Genomic DNA, 21,735 nt, shown 5'->3' on the forward strand with positions numbered 1-21,735 from the left:
AAGAGGAGAAAATTGTTTGCACAGTTCCAGTGGCTAGTGAACAATCCCTCTGTCTGGCCAGCCCTCCAAACTCTAAATTACTGGAGGTCAAGATGACTGGGGTGATTAGAAGTGATAGTCAAAGGGAAGCAAAATACCCCCTTAAGCTTCCTGAATATGACATCCAAGGCAAAACAAAAGCTGTCTTTAGACTTCATACCACTGCTCGGACAGCATTTCAAGGCACTGATTGCATATGTACACACACCCATGAGGCAACAAAGAGATCTCTGAATACAAGCAATTACCCAACACTTCCCATTATCACGTTAAAACAAAGTTACAACAACGGCAATAGTCAGGGATAAAGACCAGACTATTAATTAAGATGGGAAAGTTTGGGATTACATAGCTAATGAAGGCACTCTGCTGTGAGAAGGAGGAGGAGAAGGTTAGAGACCCCAGTGCATATTCTAACACATAAAGGCTACTAGTATAATTAATGCTGATATTCTTAGTGAGCTACATATTCTTTAAACAAACTTTTCACATACCTATTCAAACAAACCAGATTCACGTGAGTTCAAAATATCAACAATTTTCACCTCCCATCACCATCAGAGATGTAAAATATCTCATCTTCACCCACAGGAGAACAAAGCTATTTGATAATGCTAAATTGATATTTTTAAAACAAACTGTTAATAACTAACCTTGCTGATACAAACAGAAGGCAATATACTCAGTTTCTCTTCAAAACCAACACTCCAAAAAAGGAAAGTATATATTTGGCTCATTTCCCCCACATAATTTTCCTTCATTTATGTAGACTAAAAACACAGTGTGAGCCACTAAGAAATATAACTAGTAGGTAAAGTTTGACTGGTTTGCTTACTTTTCATATGAAGTCATAGCATTATATCCTAAACTGCTGCCTAATTTCTAGTTTTCCTAATTCCTAATTAAGCCGTACCTAATTCCAGCTTACTCCCAAAGAGAGGGGGTATATTTTGGTCTTACCTCACCTTTTTCATTGCAGCAAGCAAGAATTTTGTCACTGACTTTAATGGAGCACTACTGGGCATGTGGGACTAAGCTTAGATAATTTGACAGACTTCTGTTGTGCCATTGCTGAGTGGTGACCCCAGGAGTTATAGGTTACAGCAAAGTATACTGATGTTTTCTAGTAAAAAGTAAAAAAAAAGCATGGCATTCTTCTGCAAATGAATGCCAACAATTAAAAAAAATCAGCAGATACATTCAGAAAACATAACAAGACATAGAGTTTTAGCTGAGATTTAAGTGTTTCCCAAGAAGAATCAGTCTTTAAAATGTCGTATAAAACTTCATGCCCACTGATACATTCCAGCAACCAACAGCTCACTGTCTCTGCTGTGCCTGACTTGATGGATAGCCCCACAAACTCAAGTTGCCTGTCTTCATTAGCCTTTCCCACATACAGAGCCATGTTATACTTTTGATTGCTTTTTTTTTGTTTTCTTCCAGTTCCACAAAGTCTGGATCTATCCAAGGAAAGGATTTACCCAGTGTTGTCTACTCATTTAATAGTAACTGCTCCATCCTATTCAATTTTGCAATTACTATTGAGCACTGAGTGGGTGGGCTCCTGAAGCCCTCTGGCAGGACAGTAAGATCTCATCACTGCGTGGTGTTGCTGAACTCAGGACCCATAATTTTATGTACATCGAGTTGGCTCTGCATTTTTTCTCCACAAAACACTTTAATAATAGCTGCGTTTTATTATGAAATTAAAATCAAGAACAAGCATGCTAAACTTTAAAGTTGTTTACTCAACCTACAGTACATACACTAACACTGGGGTAAGTGGGATCAATCTTTCAGAGACCTTAGAAAGCTTACGCCTACAAGAAGTTGCCAAGGTCAGTAAAAGGGTGAATTTTTTAGTGCAACCTTTCCAGCAACCTTTCCACCCCATGAGTTTAAGTGCCCAGCTTGTTCCACATCACTGCCCTCAGTACTGTGAACATATTAAGTCTGACAGCAACCCAGAAGGCGCCCGCTTAGAAGATCTTTAGACTTTCTCCGTGACATATTCTACACAGGGCATCGCACTAAGGGCACAGCAGCCTTGACTCCCAACTGCAGCAGTGGAAACAGGGGTCACTGAAAGAGACTCCTCATTCTGAAGGACAAAATGCTACTCTAAATCACTTCTCTGTTCTGTCAACTGCCTTTAAAACCCCAAGACAGATACACACAGACAAAATAGGCCCCTTCAGCAAATACAGTTTGTCAAATGCACATCTGAATTTTGGTGTGTCAGTCTCATAAGAACATCTTCACATCACAAGTCTGGGTCCCCACATAAGGATTTTGGTTCACATTGATTTTTAAGCTGAACAACAACAAAAACTGAGGCCATCAGATGACAAGAAAGAGAACAAACTGGTATCAGACTGTGATTTCCCACTCACAGCACTGACTTGAATGTTATTCAGCTTGAATGTTGCTGTTTTTTCAACTGCTTTACACTTCTTTTTGAGTGCTCCGAAGTGGATCAACTGCTACTGCATCTGAAAGCAGTGCATGTGTTTGCTTCTGCATAGACTAGGTCACTTTAAACAGTGCAGCAAAAAAACCAAATGACCCAAAAAGTTACCTTGCTATTCTTATAATAAAAGGGTGGAGGTTTGAACTTGGTCCCAACTTGTAAACATCAGCTAATCAGGGGGGAAGTCAGTCCCTTTCCTACATCAGGACAAGCTGTTTGGCTATTGCTTGAGTAAAATGGACTCCCTTCATTTTCCTCCTGAGGCACCCAGTTGAAAAATCAGATATTATTTCTTTTTTAACATGGTGGGCTTTTTTTTCCTCTGTTTTAAATGAAATTGTACCCCGCAGTAAGGTTCAGACGACCATAAAACTGAGGATTCATTGATGTGGATGTTTTTGTCTAGAAGAAAACCTTAGTTCAATAGCCAGATAAACATTTTTTAGCCTGGGAGAGTGAAAATACCATTTCACAACTGTGTATATATTCTAATGCACCAGTTGTGTACAGTTTCTTCAGTGTGCTATTTTGTTGACATTTTAGGCTGCTAAGTCATTTCTGTGCAGCATTAGCATGAATTAAAATGTCTGTGTTACACAGACCAATAATTAAGCATCTTTGGGTGACTCCATTTAATATAATCTCTTCCATATTTCTTTCCTTTTCACCCCTAGTCTGGGTAGTACACTGGAAAAATGGTCTCACTTTTATATTACATTTCCAGTCTTTATGATGACAGTTTTTAATTCAAGTTCTTACCTTAATCCTCTCACCCTCCCCCAACCAGACAAATATCCCAATATCAATATTTCAAAACACTAGAAGCTTTTTTCACAGGTTTTTTGAACTCAATGCCTGAAGAAAGCAGCTCCCAACCAAAACTGACCTAATTCTGTGTGCCAGCAGGGGGCACTTCAAGTCCAGAGGATCATAAGAAAGAGTTCCAAGGACCTTCCCTTGTGGGGCTGTTTTAACTTGCTACTGAGTGCTTAGATCCCAAGGTCAGGAGCAGGTGAAACTGCCGATCAGAATGTGAAGCCTACACGAGCAATCCACTCTTTTTAACTATTGTGTTTTTCTGATGCAACAAAATTTTCCTCTTTAACATCTCTTACATTAAATACAAGACCAGAATATTTGTCTAAAGTCAAACACAAAAGTGTTCCACCCGACCACTTTTTTCAAATGTCAGTAGTAACCAAGAAAGCTACAGTGACAGTGACTGGTTGCAACATCTAATTCTGAGCCAGTAAAAGATGCAGGAATGACCAGGACACTGAATTTGCCAAACACACTGTTACACCTTCACTTCCTATGCCCTAAACTAGGTATGTGACCACAGGGACTTTCCTAAATCTCATGAGGGCCACAGAAAACCTTCATTAATTTAAAAAAATCCTGCTCTGAGTCCTTCAAAGATACAGCAGATAATACTGTTTAATGAAAGTAGAGTTGACTTCTTATTTGAATTTCGCATTCCCTCAATTTCTGTAGAAACAAGATACCCTTATAAGGTTGTATTGCGGCACTCGTCTGAAACAATGAACTGATTCAAATCATTGTTTCAATCCATGACCGGAGTAAACAATTTTCAGAGGGACTGCTAATGCAAAACTTCTCCATATTACGGCTTATCTGTATCAAAGTATATGGTTTACAGAGCAGAGACTGCTGGAGACTCCTCTGAAACATCAGAGACTTCTGCTTATGTCCATTTTAGGACATAACCTGCTTTTCTCTTGCCAGCTTGTGGGGAACTGGAATGAAAGGTAAAATACTTAGGCCAGTACAGAATGGCAAAAGTACCCAAGGCCATCAGAAATTATTTTGGCTCCCAAAATTTGGGTGCATGGACTGTTCACAAGCAATGTTACCTGGAAATAAAACATGAAATCATAACTGCAGGATAGCTATTTTCACATGATAAAGATCTTTGTGCATTACATTTTTTCTTGGACTGTCACCTGGACTCAGCTTTATATGTACAGGACTATGTATTAAATAATAAAAAGGAAAAATACAGTTAAAGAAAGCTGAAAAAACAAACTCAGCAGCCCTTTCCAGCTTTGTGCCACTGCCAGGCAGAATCTATCTAGTGGAGAGGACAGGTAGGCACTGCAACCTGAGAGCATGCAGAAAGCTGGAACCAGACTTGGCTGTGTTGCGTCTGATCCAAATTTCTAACAACAGACTGGGTGTTGAACCGCATGCACCAAATCACCCTCTTAATTCAGGAAGCCTTGCAACCTGGCCTGTTATCTCAAATGTCAGTATTGCCTATTGCAAAAGGTGCTGCTCTCACTCTGCCTTATCCCCTCTCTGTCCCACTGACTGTCCCATGCTGCAGTCCCACGGCTGTTGCAAGGGCTCCTTGTCAACTTGTGCCTGAAGAGCTCTACACACTTAACTTTGTGCTGCAGGACGGTGAGAGCAAATGGGCTTAATCACAAAAAAGCTGTGAAGGCAAGAGAGGAAAGGAAGGGGAAACATGCACTCTCTCACCCCCCTGAACATCACCTCCTGCCCAGAGTCCGGTGGCTGGTGCCCACTGCCATTGCCACAGAGCTGCTCCTCCTGATCCGGCACTTCCCTGCCTGTGTGTGAGCCAATGCAGCTGAGCTGGCAGGCTAGGGAACGGGAAAAGAGTTGGCTGCATTTTCAGCTCTTCTGGAGCCAGGAGGAAGGAGGGACTGAAAGCAGGGAAAAGCTATTGAAATGCCAACTTGCTCCCACTGTACACTCGGCAGCAGTGAGATTCTGAATACCAGTGACACAGTGGATCAAACAGGAAGCTATTAAATCACCATTAAATTAAAGCACAACAAGATTAAGCAAGGAAGATTAATCAGGCAGAATTAAGTGGCTGAAATGTGGAGGGTTTTCTCTTTTGCCAATTTTATTCACTGCTTTTCTCAAGAGTGGGGGGGTATTTTTTCTTTTCTGCTCTATGCAGGAATCAGGGTCTAGTGGTGACAAACTACTGAGCTGCATAGGGATGTTTAAACCAGTGGGAAAGCACTTAGGGTAACATTAGATAGGTAAGTAGTAAAAATGCACAAAAATGTAATAGATTTTTTCACTCAATGAAATTGTAAGGTGCACAAGAAAAATTAACATTTTTTTAGAGGTTCACAGAACAATACAGAGCTAGTTCAGAACTCTCTTGAAACTCTGCTGTTTTAAAGGCCTGCTGCTTTCTTCTGGAGTTCTCCTCTCCATGTGGTCCAAATGTACGCTCCTAAATCCGGAAGGCTGATCAGCAGGGATAACCAGAGCAGCAGCAGCTGCCGTTTACCTGATGAGGATACACTGGTTGTCATGGCGCTTCCAAAGGCAGCGGTAGCACTCATTGGCCACAGCGAAGATGTGAGGTGCGATCTCTCCCATGTGGTGCTTGCTGTATCGCTCCACAGCTGTGCAGTCATACAGTCCTGGAATGCTCTTGTAGGGGTTCACAGAGGCAACTATCGAACCAATGTAGGTCTGCAAGCACATAGCACCCCCCAGAGTTGTTATTACACATGGGATGGAACAGATTAACACTCTGCTCAAATGATCAGCAACAAATACACGTTTGCAAAACCGTAGCAATCCTTTGGATAAAAGTGGATAGTAATTTCCCCTGACTTCCTCCTTTCAAGAAGAGCAACAGTTGGGCAAAAGTTGTTTCCACCTCTGTCATGTTCTCATGCTTACCCCACCTACAATACAGAGCTTATTTGCTATACAAATCCCTGCCTTAATGCTGCTTACAGCTGCACAGTAATGCCTGTGAGCGCTGGTCTACAGCTGCTTCTCATGTGTTCTTAGGGACTTTTATAAGTTCACTGAACTTATAAAAGCCTGACTGTGTCCCAAGTATTGGCGCAAAAGTATGTATTTCCATGTAAGTCCTTCTCTGATACTAATTTTTAAAACAGAACTATAAGACATTATGGTAGACACTAGCAATTATATGGTAGCAGGTTCCAAGAAAAGCATGTGAACTGGCAGGTACTTCCAAAACACTGTGTTTCTGTAACTTGATTTATTACTTGTTTGATGCACAATGGCACCTCATAAGGCATTCATTGCTATCCCATTACAATTAGAGAACACATCAGTTAAAACCACTCAGGTAGCAGTTTATGCCCATTCCCACTGACTTACCTCATTAGGCTGTGGTAACCTGATCATTTGCAACAGTGTTTTCAATGCTGTTCATTTTCTCACTCACCCCCTAACAACTTCAATACATTTTTGAAATAACATCACATTGAAGTGAGGTAGGAGATAACATTAAGTTTGTTATCTCCAGAATTTCCAGTACATTTCTGTGGCATGTGAAATTAATTGATATATTGTATGGTGTGTGCAGTGTTACTGCTGTGATACTGATTTCATTTTGTTAAACACCCTTTCTACGGTTGCAGGCAGGGAGCTGACACCTGGCTTCAGCAGCCCTGCTCTGGACTTGTGAAGAGCCAGGCTGCGCAGCCTCCAGCCCTGTAACACAGCCCCCATGTACACACAGATGCCTCATCAGCAGTCAACCCTCTTGTCACCGACAGGAACCAGCTGTGAAGCTGACAGCAGGACTGGGGCTCTCTTCATCCCCACAGCACTCTACCCAGAAAGGGATGGATAAGGCGAGCAGCATCTTGCATGCCACAGAAATGCAGCCCCACGTGCTCCTCCTGCAGCTTCCCTCTTCTCTGTACAAGCCACCACAAGGACACTCGTTGAGACACATTTTCCTTTCCTCTCCATCAGCCTCTTCCACAGCATTTACAGCCTGCATCTACTGGTCTCCCTCTTCTTCTCCTTAATTAACATGCAATTATCACTGTGTATCAGCTCTCCTTTCTCACTGTTACCCTGCTGTTACACTCCCCATAATCCACCTGTTCAACCTCCATCAGGCCCAACACAAATTGCAGCTTTGAGCTTTTGGTAAGGGAACTACAGCGGTGTCCTTGAAATTATGACAATTTTATTAGCTGTAAGGGGAATATCCTTCCTCAATGTAACTCAAATAGCTTTTACAGAGTGGTGAACTTTCAATCTGTGTGTTTTATAACCCTTGCCATGCTGTGCAATAGCTCAGAAGATTTCATCTAGAGGAGAGATACCATTTCAACACAAGATCCTATCGCAGGGCAATTACAGCACTGAGACAACAGCTTAATTTCCTGGGGATCAACCCCTCTTGAGTTCTTAAATAAATAATAAGGAAGTCTCTGAAAACAAGCTTCCTCTGTTTGATACATATTTCAGGACAGATTGCACAGGCAAAATTTTAAGAGGCTTTTTAAAAATTATATTACTACAGTACAAGTATGACCAATAAAAAAAACTGCTACAGATCTTTGTCTTTACCTTACTAAAGTCTGTCTGAGGTCTTTTGAAAAGAGTAGCTTGAGGCACACCATCACAACAGATGCCATGGCAAAGAAGCAAACAAAAAAAATCCCCATGAAACATGATACCATCTAACTTTATAACAAAGCAACCACTCTACAGCTTCAGTGCAAACAACATCTTCCTGTGGTAAAGCACTGTATCACCATGGGCTGGCTACACATAGCAATTTTTCTTGCTTTTCCTATTTTAAACAGTCAATATCAGAAGAGGCGATAACAGCCCACTTCTGCACACGCTCGTTTAACATGAGACAGTCTTTCACATGGCTTAAGCATAACTTTTTAAAAATTATAGAAATGCTTCCAGAATATTAGTCACTATTGAGAATAATGTAAATTTTTTATTAAATTAAGTCAGCTGGCTACAGGTAGTGTATTACGGCAATAACAGAAACCTGGTGAATAGCAGAAACAATACTGGTGAAAACAATTCCTAAATCACCTCATGGAGTTATGCTTAGGACATGTCCTTAGGACTACTTAAAAAATTCCCTCTCCCTATATTTTTCTTTCAGCAAAAATGTGAAGAATCACAACCTCTACTGACACAGGTGCAACTTTGTGTTCCAATCTTCTGGTGCTCTGAGTATGTACTACCTCTTTACAAAACAAGTTAAATACGTGCTCAAATCACCACCAAATTATAATGACACAAGACAGAACAAACTCAGGCCTCCAAAAAACAGGTTCCTCATGTCGAGGCAAGAACACAAAAGAAGTATATTCTTCATACACACAGTGCATCACATTCATCACCTACCAAGTGTCACAATCCAACACAGCAGTAGCCACAACTAGGTATCTGCATGGACTAAGGAGAAGTGGAAGTTCCACCTTTACTCAAGGTAGTTCAGCAAGGTATCAATGGGCTGAAGCAGCATTGTTATTAAAAATTATTTCAACTATTTTAAAAGTTCACATTAAAAGACAAATCTTCCAGAAGTCTCCGTCCAACCTGGCCTTGAACACTTCAAAGGATGGGGTATCCATAACTTCTCTAGGCAACCTGTTCCAGTGCCTCACCCCCCTCACATCCTAATGTCTAATCTAAACATACTCCCCTTCAGTCTGAAATTATTCCCCCTTGTCCTGTCACTATGTGCTCTTGTAAAAAGTCCCTCTCTATCTTCCTTGTAGGCTCCTCCACCTACCCTTCCCCTGGGGGACCCTGAGCAGCCACTCAACACAACTCCTTTCTTGTAGGGCAGACCTTCCAGTTTTGCAAATCCAAGCACCTTAGCAGCAAGCTAAACCAGTGTAAAGATGCAGCACTGTTCAGTGGACATGTATTGTCTCCTGAATGTTATTTCTGCACCAGGCACCATCACATGGCAAATTAAAGCTGTTAGCAGTCAGAAGCAGGATCTCTAAATTACTATATTATGCTAACATCACAAGGCAGGTGACATTTCAGAAAAAGTATTTTCACGTAAGTGTGTCACTTCCACTTATAAGAGAGTAATCTAAATTTTCTTTTTGTTCTTTGCAGATTCTAATCTGATTCTGGCAGTCAATAGGTATTTATTTTAGTGAAAGCACTCCAAAACAGTTATGAATAGGAGAAATGCTCATACATCTGCCAGAGCACTAGCAAGTAGACACAGGAGTTCTGAAGATTTCCAGTTTAAATAGTTTGAGGGGTTTTTTCAGGGAAATATTGTGATAAGTTCTATTACAAGCCTGACCCCTTAAATCTGTGGCAGTGAACGGGACAGTTCACTATTCCCTGTCATAAGACCAACTTGACAATTCAGACAGAACCACACACAAACTCTCGAGCTATTTTGGTAAAGCCCTGTCTTCTTATTTAGACACTGAGTAAGGCGATGGCACCACAAGAATTGAAATGAAATATGTACTTCAGAAAGGAAGAGATTTTTCATCAATTCTTTGATTGCTTTTTTGGGGGGCGTTTGCCTATTGCCTTCTGATTGAAATTAGCTTTGAGCCTGTGTCTTGAAATCATCCCAAAGTTCTTCAAACACTGAAAAACAATTTGTTTTTTAACAAGGTTCAAGAGCTCACAAAGACTGCTGATACCCATAGAAACACTCTAGCCAAACTTAACACAGTCAGAGTAGTCCTGTCTAACATGAGAGGTTTTTTTATTTTTTTTTAAGGAAGACACAATCAGTTTACTTTAGTTTGATGCCAAATGAATCTAAATGATGTAAGAAGTTTTATGGATCAAAATACACTTTGTCAAGTTAGCTTAAAATTACAAGAAACCAGTTTGCAATGGAAGAATGAAATATAGTTTGAAATCTTTCCTTCCTATGTAGAATATGCTTTCAGACTGAAAGAGGGAGAAGTAGAGTAAAAAATTTCCCCTTCAAATTTTTTTCAGATTCTCTATAAACAAAAAGCAACGAAAAAGGAAAATGCCCTAATGCAAGATCACTTCAGTAGTCCCATAAACCAAACACACTAAATATACCAGGACCACCTTGCTCTTCATCTTTTCCCCTCCATAGATGCTTTTTAGAATTTTTGGATATATCCTTTCAGGTTTGCTCCATATCCAGCAATCATCCACCTTCTACTTCTTCGCCTTTATGTCAAGACTTCTTCACAATAACTTTGCTATTTCTGAGGATCCTCCGTGATTTCTGTGTGTTACCCAATCTAGTTTTTCCCAAGTGAGGTCATTAAATTTATCCCAGACTGCTTTTCTCATGACCTCCTTTCACCCTCTACATCTAGCTATCCCTCTGTACTGCCCAGACTTCTAGCATCTGAGACATCCCAGTCTTCCTTCTTTCATAAATAAATAAATGAAAGGGGAGGAAGGCAGGGAAAGACACACAATTCTTTCATGCTTTGCATATCTCATGCTACAAGGAGAGTGGTAGGGAAGACAGGAGCAGGCTAGAGGACCCTGTTAAAGGGCACTATGTGCTGCTCCAGAACTAAATCTTTGATCAACAATCACAAAAGACACCAAAACTGCTTGCACTATTAAAGCAGGCAAAAGAACACTTCATTCCTCTCTATCATTATGTTTCTACAACGACACCAAAAATCAAAATATTCTTCACAACTTGCAACTAGAAATGCTGGAACAGATAAAATATAGAATTAAGATATTTTGTTACAGATATATATATAACATTGAGAAACAGAACTTTGTACAACTCTGTTAAGCGCACTTTGAAGCCTTTCTGCTTTGGAACATGAAAATCTATGTTACTACAGAAAGAAATGCATGTTTACAGATGCCTCAAAAGAAAATGTTTCTGGGCTGTTTTTGAGCAACTCCTGACTTTCCTGGAGTCACTTAAGGAACTGATTCTGTGTCTGAAAAGTAAAAGGTGGTGGTTTTTTTTTTTCATGGGGTATTGGTATCAACTTGACAATTCATTCCAAAAGTATTACTTTCTGGGCTCAAACTTAATATATCAGAAGCTTCAAATAAAACTGCAGTACCACTGGCTCACTTCAAAGCTACTTCTATGTTACTTTTATACACTGCATGGGAAAAGATTTTTATCACTGTTCCACACAACTTGCCCATCTCACCTTTAAATCATCATGGCTACAGTAGTATTACCAAATTACAGTACCAGTGTTTTCACAGAACATGCAGTGGCAGGCAACACTTGAGAGACCACAAAGTAGCCATCAAACTTTTTTATGTTTTCAACATCAAATATCAAGGTGTCAGGATGCAAAACCTGGCAACAGAAGAGTTTGCTACACACTCCACATGTGGCCTCCGCGATTCCCAGTTCTCTCAGGTAAAGGGATTGAAGGAAATCATGACTGAGTTTATTCTAAGGCAAAGACAACTAGGTCTACCACCACATACATGTCAGCATAATGTCCTAGTTAGGACAGCTGAGACCAGTTCATCACTGTATGGGTGTAACCCAAAACTGTGTATTCTATAGCATTCCATGCCATTTCCCAGAAACTGTTATCAACGAACCATTTACACCATCTGCACATAGAGCCTGACTCCTCAGGCTATAAACTAGGTGCTAAGAGGCCTGCGAGATAGGAGTTGCTCTTGTTCTCACACCCATTAAGGAACCCCATTAAGGAACCCCCTGCCCTGAGGGAGGTACTGAGCATTCCTGCCTGAACTGGAGGATATATAATCTTGGAGTCTTGGGACCTTTTTAACCACTCGTGGGATCCAGAGGAAGACTGCAGACCACCACTCTCAACCAGACTGCAGCCACCACTCTCGACCGGACTGCAATCACCATTCTTGACCAAACTGCAACAGCACTCTCACCAACAGGTTTTCCCCTCTCCTTTTCCTTTGGACTCAGGGGGCCCAAAGAACACCACTCTGTTCATGCCCCAGGGTGCTGGGTTATATATTTGGGTTTTGTGGGTTAAAACCAATTGTTTGTCTGTATAATCGTACTTATTGCATTATTTTATGAAATTGTTATTCTGACTTATAGTCTCTCTTTTGAGTTGAGTTCATTTCCCCTGCTGGTTTACCTTTAAACCAGTACACATAAAAAGGAAAAAGATGGCTGGGCCATATTTTGGTGTGCTTTTTAGAGGAGACAGAAGAAGGGGCAATGGTATGCCATAAAGAGGATGATAATTGATGCTGTTGTTCGTAATAGGACCTTGATTTATCCTCACTGTGGTAAGTATACCCCGTCTTTCAGCTCGTCTCATGCTAATTTCAGTGAGATAGAATCCAATTGTCTCATGTCCGAAGCCAAGTTCCTTTCTTAAAAACCATAATCAAAGTGCAGTACTGAACTACAATTTTAAATGTTTTCAACCAACCAAGCCATTTCTAAGATGGAAATGTCATACTCTATAATCATCTTTACATGCTTGGGCTCCTGCAGCCCTCACCATGTCTGGTGACTCATGGTGAATTTCCAGCCACTCAAATTAGAATCAGCTTTGCTTTTCTGTATCTCTGTGTTCCTCATCAATGCACACAACATTATGATCCCTAACCTGTCCTTTTTTCTTCTCAAGGTCCATTGTAGAACTGATTGTAAAATGAGCTGTTTGTAAACACACAGGCCACACTACAAATACAAGAGTTAGCATCCACAGGAAAGGACCTTCAGAAGGGAACCAGACGTGACAGAAAATGTCCCTACAAAGATCAAGTGTCAACAGGCAGCTACCTACAGCCAAGATGCACCTCCTACATGTTCTCTCTGTCACTGTTTATGAAAAGTGTCTTCTCAGGCAAGTTCACAGCGCTCAGCTTCACTATCCCATGTGTTTCAGTCAAGACTATTAAGCAACACTGTCCCGTTCCCAAGCCCTTCTGAGGGCAAAGCCTATGCTATCTCTTCATGATAAAAGTTGTACTTTGTAACTCAGCTACCTTCACTTCTAAACTGTGAGAATCCTTCCACTTCTTACAGCTTCAGCCTTGCACATCTATAGAGTCCTTGTCCTAGGAAGCTAAATGAAGCTGTCTAGATCTGTCTTTTTCTTAAGAATTCAAATCTGGGTTTTGGTCACCTTAGCTGCCAATGTAAATACCCAAAACAGTGCACAGTGCACAGAGGCAGACACCTTTCTGCTTAACTCCACAGGAGGCTCAGAGATGGTGATGAACTCTCTGATGGTTAAGAGATACACTCATTGCTTAATCTCATCTTATTTGTCTACTCATTTTCTCCTACTGAACATGTGGATGGGGATTTTCTCCTACTGAACATGTGGAGCCCCATGCAGATGGGGATTACCCAAGGAAACCCTACAAGTGTTATCCTGAATCCGCACATGCAAAAAAAATCCATTTTGGAAATATGAAACCAATATAAAGAAAAGCTGACAAAAGAGCATTGTTACAGCCAAAGGTAAAAACCAAAACAGGAGACAATAACAGTGATGTCAGATAGACATCTTTCTTTCTTTAAGAACTTGACAGGTTTCTAGCAGTTTTTCCCCTGTATAAAAAGGACCAAGTCTCCTTGTTTTTATATGCCCTGTTTTGCTGACTAACACAATGCAATCTGTACCATGTAGCAGTGCAATCTGCTGGATGTCAGAATAACGATCTTTTGTGCATAGACTGTTTATATAAACAATTACAGAAGAGTATCTCCCTTCACCATTGCCAAGCAGACAGAGGCGCTGTTTTTTGAACAAAAACACAATCGATCAGAATGAGACATTGATTTTTGTTATTATCATGGGCTGCAATACAGCATGTGAATGTAAGTTTGCACATCAGACTGTAGCAATCTGTGTGCACAAGTGCACAGCTTAATTTTAACCAGGCAAGCTCTAGCTCAAATCAGAAAAGGCCCCACAAAGAGCAGAGACCTCATGGCTTGTCACTTCATTTCAAATGGCCTGTGGCCACACTCTAGTTCTTCCTCCTGCTTTGTTATTGCACAATGCTCAAATGAGTCTTTCAATGCTGTCTGAAGGTCTAATTCACCCTCTAGCAAGGAAAAGAAAAAAAAATATCTTCTTCCTTCCTACAGATTCATCTTGGGAAGATGAAGGGGCTTTTCAGAGCAAACACACACAAATGAAAACAAAAATGATGGTAAATGATGCACTAAAGAGCACTGTCTCTAGAACAATGGAGAAATAGTTTTATGTAGAATTTTGCAGATCTGTTTCATTCTGCCTCTGAGAATTTTACATACTGATATCCAGATTTCCATATCTTCTACAGTTCTTTAATGTCTGAAGATCTCTTATATAGAAAGGGCTTTTATAGGAAGAGAGCAGAAAGAGCAGGAATTATGCTTTAACAAAGAAAAATCAAAAGCCAGAATAACTGAAATCTAAGTCTATGCCAGGTAGTTAGTTGGAGGGCACTGAACTGCTGCCAAATAGCTGTCAGTCTAGAAGTCAGTGATACTAACATGTCAAATGTTACTAACAGTCAAAAATCTGATAAATGGAACTTTTGGATTCCATCTGCTTTTAAAAGGAAAGATTGACAAACATCAAAAGGAAACAGCTGAAACTGCTTGTGAGAAAGGGACCATGTCTTTTCAAATAAAAATAACAGCCTGGCTATGAATCAATAGTCCATTTAGAAAGGTAAACAATAGCTACAAAAGTAAATTAATCCATTCTCAACTTAAATGGGTTGCTTGTGGCCTTTTGAGTATTAAACTGCTGGAATATGTGAATAACACAGTTGGACAGTGCAGCACAAGCAGTACATTTTGCGCAGCTTGTGTTACAGTCAAAGCCTAACTCATGTAAAGAAAATGTGCTGGTGACAGGCAAGCAGCCTAGGTTTTGGAGTCCAAATTCCTGCCTTCCTTTCAGTGACTTTGCTGGACTGGGAGCAATAGACCTTACAGACAGGAGCCGAAGCTTACCTCCAAGTGAGGCAATGGTGTATGCAGAAGCATTCAGCACCATTTGCAGAAATCTGACTGAATGGTACTAAGCTGCTGCTGGTACTTATGCAAACGACTGATAATCTTTCTTTTGATTCTGCACGCTGGTCTACCTTCTGTTCTTGGCTCATAGTGACATTCTATAAAGGGGTGGAGAAAACAACATAAAAACAATCCTTCAAATCTGGGAAGACTTTAGCAATATATACCCTCACCAATGACAAAACCTGTACATGATGATGGATTTCTACTTTGCACTTTTCAATATGAAGTTACTATTAATAGGGTTTAGGTATAACATAAAACTCATGGAAGTCAACAGAAATTGACCCTCTCGCCACTGCAGCTATTATTTACTCCCCAACCAGCCAACCAAACAAGAAAAAAAATACTGGTACAGAGCAGATAGAAAGAGCAAGTTTTTATGTTTTAATAAAACTTTGACCTCTTCCCCCTCCCCATCTGTCTCACTAAAGTAGCCCACTGATGATAGAAGGTACGTTCCTTACTGCAGCATGGACACCCAGCAGGTTACCAACAACTACCTAATGTGCTGCAAACCATAACATAAATTTATGTGTTTGTGTAGGTGTTGCATATATGTAGCCACCGCATACACTGCAAAGTGTTTGTGTAGCTGTGGCATACATGACAGTGTGCTAAATTATACAGACCTTTCTGAGCAGCTCCCCTTTTAATGATATCATGTTGATCACACCACCTCAGGCTGAAATACTTGCTAAGATCTGAAAATATGCACCTTTAAAATCCCCAATATCTTCTTTTGTGAGGACAAAGTTCAGACAAACACTCTTTATTGTTGTTGTTATTATAATTATTAGCAGTGCCATGAGTCATGCAGTACGGAGGAATTCAGAAGCAAGGTTGGTTAACCAACCAATGGCATTTGTTTACTTCTCATGTCATTACAGCTATGTTTTTCCTCTAACACGTATTTAAAAAAAAGGAAAAACAAATAAAAAATAATGATAATTTGCCTGTGGTAGATAATTGTTGATCTATATAACTGACTATCCTTTAGAAATAACAATCACCAGGAATAAATTTCACTAGATTTCCAATTAAAAGCCTGCTGTGTTTTTATAGATCTTTGTCTGCTGCTCTCTAGTAACAGATGTGAAATGGAAGCTGTAATTAATGCTTGGAGACAGGAACTCACTTTGAACTACATTTTGAAAACATTATCTGATGTGTGCAAGCATAACATTCTAATCATGGAGGTAAGTGGCTATGTATAGACACTTGCCATGCAGTCTTAGCAACAGTGTTCTCTGCCCTCTGCATTTCCATGGAAAGAGCTGGTGGAGAAAAATTTACCCCATCTTCCCAGTAGCGCAAGAAGGTGTGAAAAACACTGTGATTCATCAGCACACGTTTAAAATTTTTCTACTGTAAGAGCGCAGCAGTTAAATAAACAAAAGTTTCCTCAGTGACCATGGAGCAGATCCTGTAAACCAATTACTTAGTACTGCTCTACAGCACTGAATGCCTCTGGAGAGGAACTGTGTAACCACAGTTGGGTTGCAGACAAGACCAGGATAAATGTAGTTCTAGGGACTAATGTAACAACTAAGGGTTTGGTTTAAAGGTACTATACTTATATATATATATATGTTTTATGGTACTAATTAATGACACAATTTGTGTGTACTATTGTTTGGGTTTTTTTAAGTCAATGGCCCACACTTACTTACAACACTGAGCATGACAGGCCAAGGACCAAGGCTGTTAAGCTGCCCAGGATTTTGTAGGGGGCCTTGATACACATTCTTTTTAGGTTCAGTTTCTGCAGGGGGCGTGTCCAAGTATTTCCATTTAAGAAACTAGTCATGAGTTTTCATCTTTATAAGTAAACACTTTGGGGCTATGGTTTAGTGGGCATGGTGGTATCCAGTCGAAAGGTGGACTTGGACGTTGGAGGTCTTTCCCAGCCTCAATGATTCTATGACTATTAGTTTCTACCGATCTTCCTTTGTTTCTCTGCCTTTACCTGCAACTTGTGTCCATGTTAGAAGACACTTGAACAGGAGTGCTATCAAAGTGTATGAATTATGTCTGTCTGCATTTAACCATGACTTTAGTGTGCCCTGCCATTTTCTCAGTAACATGCAGGAACATTCACTTCCCGCTGACCATCGTAACATGGCACAGAGCAACTGCACTGGATCTGAAATGAATTTTACTGAACTCAGGAAAAAAAAAATTCAAAACCTAGACAAACAAGACACAGAGAGCAACTGACCTAGATACTAAAGTGTCTGTGTCTGCAAGCAGAATTAGAAAAAAAAACCCTATGGTGATTATTGATTAATACTGCACAAACATCAACTAGTTGCCTATGGGAACTCTCATGACTTTAAGGGAGATAAATTATCTAATTACTGCAAGCTTCAAAAACTACAACTGAGCATGTTGCTTAAGTAAATAAACACTAACAGATTTAAAAATCAATGCATAAATAACTGAATATACCTTCTAAGAACAGACAGAACTGAGAATTTAGTGTAATGACATGTCTAGGAGCTCTGTAAGCAACCTTGTCAGGGAAGAGATAAGTTTTCCAGTTTAACACCTTTTTAAAAAATCGGATAAATGTTGCTTTTCCATCCAAGTTATACTATGTTTGTTGCTTCAGTTGAAGAGAGAAAAGAAGCCAACCACAAAAACTGAGCTCCTAATTACCATCGTCCTCCCTCTGATGTGGATGTGGCTGGTACAGCACTACATGTCGACGTGGCTGGTACAGAACTTCTCACATACATGCACGCAAACATAACAGATGGTTATAATCACTGGTGGGCAAACTGCAGCCCTAATTTGAAAGTGAATAAAAATAGATTATGTTGTCCCTCACCCTTCCTGGCCACCACACCCAACTGTTGGACAACCTGGAGGTCACTCTGTGCAGCAGGGGAGGGCAGCAGGGGGACCGCCACACCTCAGCCCATGCAGCATGCCTCTCTGGACACAGGTGAACATCTTCCAACTAAACAAGACAGGCACGTGCCAGATCATCATCACTTCAAAGGGGAACGTGCCTACCTAGCACTTCACAGCTTAATTCAAAAGAAAAAAACTAATCAGAAGTGCTTTGAAAATTGTTTATTGCTTGAACTCATGCAAATGAGGGTGGATCTGACACTGAAAACCTCTGCCCTGACCTGCACAACCTATATTGCTGTTATTTCCGACCTGCCTCTCACCTCAGCAAAAGCTGCACTCATCTTCTGCTCTGCTCTCCTGAAATTTGCTGCCTGCATCAGTAACTAACTGCTGGCCACAGACAAGACACCCACAGCTCATCCCAGAGCCAGCCCAAACACTATAATTTGTGCGTCTTGCAGCACAATCCATGCTGTGTGGTTTATGGCGTCCTCTCCAAGGCTAAGCTGGTCTCCTCTGTAGTGTGTACTTAACTAAAAGTGAACCAGAATCAACAGCTCTGGGAACAATCCACCTTTGAACGTCAACAAGAACGGCTGCCACAGCACTTGCCCTCTCCACATCCTGTGTCCTGTGATGGTCTTGCTTCAGAGGTGACCAAATCCCCCATGTGCCTTCACAAAAGGCTCTGTGTTCAAACATGGGCACCTTCCATTTTTAGCACTAGTGTTTATATTTCCATATTTTGCCACATACCAGCCTAGAATGCAAGCTAATCTGAGCATTCAAAGACAAGCATCAAATCTTGTATGCTGATGTCTAGAAGCTGGACCTTCTGTATCCCTTGGGTGTTCCCAAAGGGAGTAAAATGGGAGAGGAAGTAGCAATGAAAGTTCCTGGACCATGTGATCACTGTCATCCTAAGAGTTGTCCTTTCCTGGACAACAAATGCAGTAATAGCCCAGAAGCAAAGTTTCAGATAAAAGCAGTATTAATCACAAAGCCTGAAAAAGTACCAGACAGGAGTCTACTTTAAGGAACCAAGAAAGGACTTGTACATCCTATCCTTCTCACAGGACAAAAAGGGAAAGCATACACTCTTTTACAGAAATTCAGACAAAAGGTTATTACAAGCAGATGTCAACAGACTTGACGCTGTTGCAAAAAGATGGTTGCACATAGACAAGAACAACTTTTTGTCATTCACCTTCTTGCAAACAGCACAGAATCAGCTAAGAGCCTCAACTCATTATATTCAGAGCCAGGTATCATTCACACTAAGAACACTGTGTGCTAGATCCTTCTTCTTCCCTGTCCAAGAAATAGCAAGAAATACAGAAAATCCTCTGCTGTCCCTTTATAGCTGCAGTTGTTGGGAGCAGCAAAGAAAGTCACTGACATGTTTGACAAAACTTGGCATCCATAGCAAATGACTTTATAGTATTAATTAGGAAGCAGTGAAAAGTTTAGGAACATGGGTATGATTATGTGAAACAAAGATGTTATCAAGTAAGGGAAGATTAAACTGAGCTCAAACATCTGAAGATATTTATTTAAATGCTCACTGCTGGAGAAAAAGTTCTTCAAATACAAAAAACCACAAGTTAACAGTGGAAAATCTGCATAAATAATTGTATTTCTGAGAAAGTAACTGTTTAAATTTCCATTTAATTGTTTCTTCTATATTTTTAAAATCATACATACTTTACACTACAATTTAGTATACTGAACTTCATATAATTTTTATGTGTGTGGGAAGAAGCAACCCCCAAAACTTAAGTCCCAACTAAGCGTATTCCTTATTAAGGTACAAAGATGCTTCCTGGTCTCAATGCCACTGAGAAAACTAACAAAAAGCTGCCAGACTCAAGAACCACACTAACATACTTGTAATAGTACAAGCCTGTAACTCATAAAATGCCAGCGTACACCTTTGCATATCTTTTTCCCCTACTCAGACTGTGAACAAGGAGGAGCATAAAACTGAAGTAAGAAAGGACTCATAAGCTAAATGCCAGGACACAGCAATTATATGGTGGTTTGTATTCAGGGATGACAAGAAGTCTTTCAAAGGGATGATCAGCCCCTTAGCCCACAGTGGAGAGTGGCACATGCCTTCCCAGTTTATCCCCAATGCACATGGGACAAATACAGCCAAGGTGATGAGGCAGATACAAGAGACAATGTGTGCAGTAGATGAAGCAATTCCTGGCCAAGGGAGATGGCAAATGTACAATCTGGAAAGTTTTGATTGGTCCTGACTTGAACTTCAATGGCTTCTATTGTCCTATACCGGAACTAGTTTGGTCCCAAAGCAGAATGATCAAGCAAGTATGAATGATCAGCTGCAAGTACACCTTCAACAAAGGTAAACTTAATGTACCTCTCAGTCTTTTTTTTCTCTTTAAACATTAAACATTAAAATATAATTGAACTGTTTGACAGAGTTAAAAAATTTTGGTTTGAAAAGACACAGTTCATTGTACAATGACAACAACCTCTCCTACAATACATGCTTCTATATTTATGGAGTTTCACAAAATTACTCAAGGCATTTAATCAGCTTTCCTTGGTGTTTTTCCTCCTGAAGACCTCTCCTGTTAAAACACTACCACTGGCACAGCAGGAGTGGGGTACCAATGAGGCTGGAGAAAAGAAGATGCTTCTTAAATCCAGTCCTGATTACATATACAGGACAACAGGGAGGCTTTCATATGCATTTCAAAACACACCACCACCTTTTCAAGCGTGTTTCAGGTGAAGTGGATTCAAAAGATTAAGGAGTTAAATTAGCAAAACTAAAGGGACAATGCTATTCAGTAGCAACTGGAGATCTGTCATCATTAACAGCACACATAAACCTGTTTGTCTAGGAACCTACACCATGCAAAGCACCAAGGATCAGAACACCCTAAACTTGCCTTGACAAGCTAAGAAATAAGCTAGGGCATGTCTCTTCAGAATAAGGTTATTCTATGCCTCACCAAAAAAATCACCCACATACACAAATGCTTTTAAAAAACAGACATGTCCTCTGAGTGCACATCATGACTCAAAAACCAATATTTTTTTTATTTTGACTCATATTGAGTATCATATTCTAATCTGACAACACTGATGGAAAACTAAACTTTTATCAGGTAGCTGTTTTTCCTCACATGCAGGACTGTTCACATATGCTATTAATTTTTTGTTTACTGATTTTTCTGAAATGAAAAATGGTTAATTTAATTTGAGAAAAAAACCCATAAATAAAGACTCATGTAAAGAGAACTGCCTCAACATTTAGGATTCCCCCTGCAAGCCACTTTAAGGGTAATGTGCACAGGAATACTATTTCATTATGCCCTTTTTTGCTTTTTATCATAAAGAAATTTCTAAATATATAGAACATTTAATTTTACACTTTTATATGTTTATATTTAAAAATAAAGAAGCCAAACTTAATAGATGAAGCTTTAAATAAAGCATGTATATGGCCAAATCAAGGGCCTAGACATGTGATGCAAACAAAAGTCATTTGTGTTCTGCAATTATAATAAAAAAAAACAAAACTAAACCAACAAAACGACCCACCACTGAACCACTAAAGAGTTTGATTTTGCAA

At 40.1% G+C, this 21,735-nt stretch overlaps 1 protein-coding gene across 1 annotated transcript in view; it reads right to left on the reverse strand.

Moving 5' to 3' along the window:
• The window catches only part of LOC103756639 (unconventional myosin-X), a 124,984-nt gene that overhangs the window by 64,363 nt on the left and 38,886 nt on the right, over nt 1-21,735 (reverse strand). Inside the window, exon 3 of the mRNA XM_029965021.1 lies at nt 5,808-5,995. Within this exon, the coding sequence (XP_029820881.1) occupies nt 5,808-5,995 (188 nt within the window). The remainder of the gene's footprint in view (nt 1-5,807; nt 5,996-21,735) is intronic.

Source organism: Manacus vitellinus, unplaced genomic scaffold, assembly GCF_001715985.3.
Source record: "Manacus vitellinus isolate BGI_N305 unplaced genomic scaffold, ASM171598v3 scaffold_89_pilon, whole genome shotgun sequence".
Classification (NCBI taxonomy): domain Eukaryota; kingdom Metazoa; phylum Chordata; class Aves; order Passeriformes; family Pipridae; genus Manacus; species Manacus vitellinus.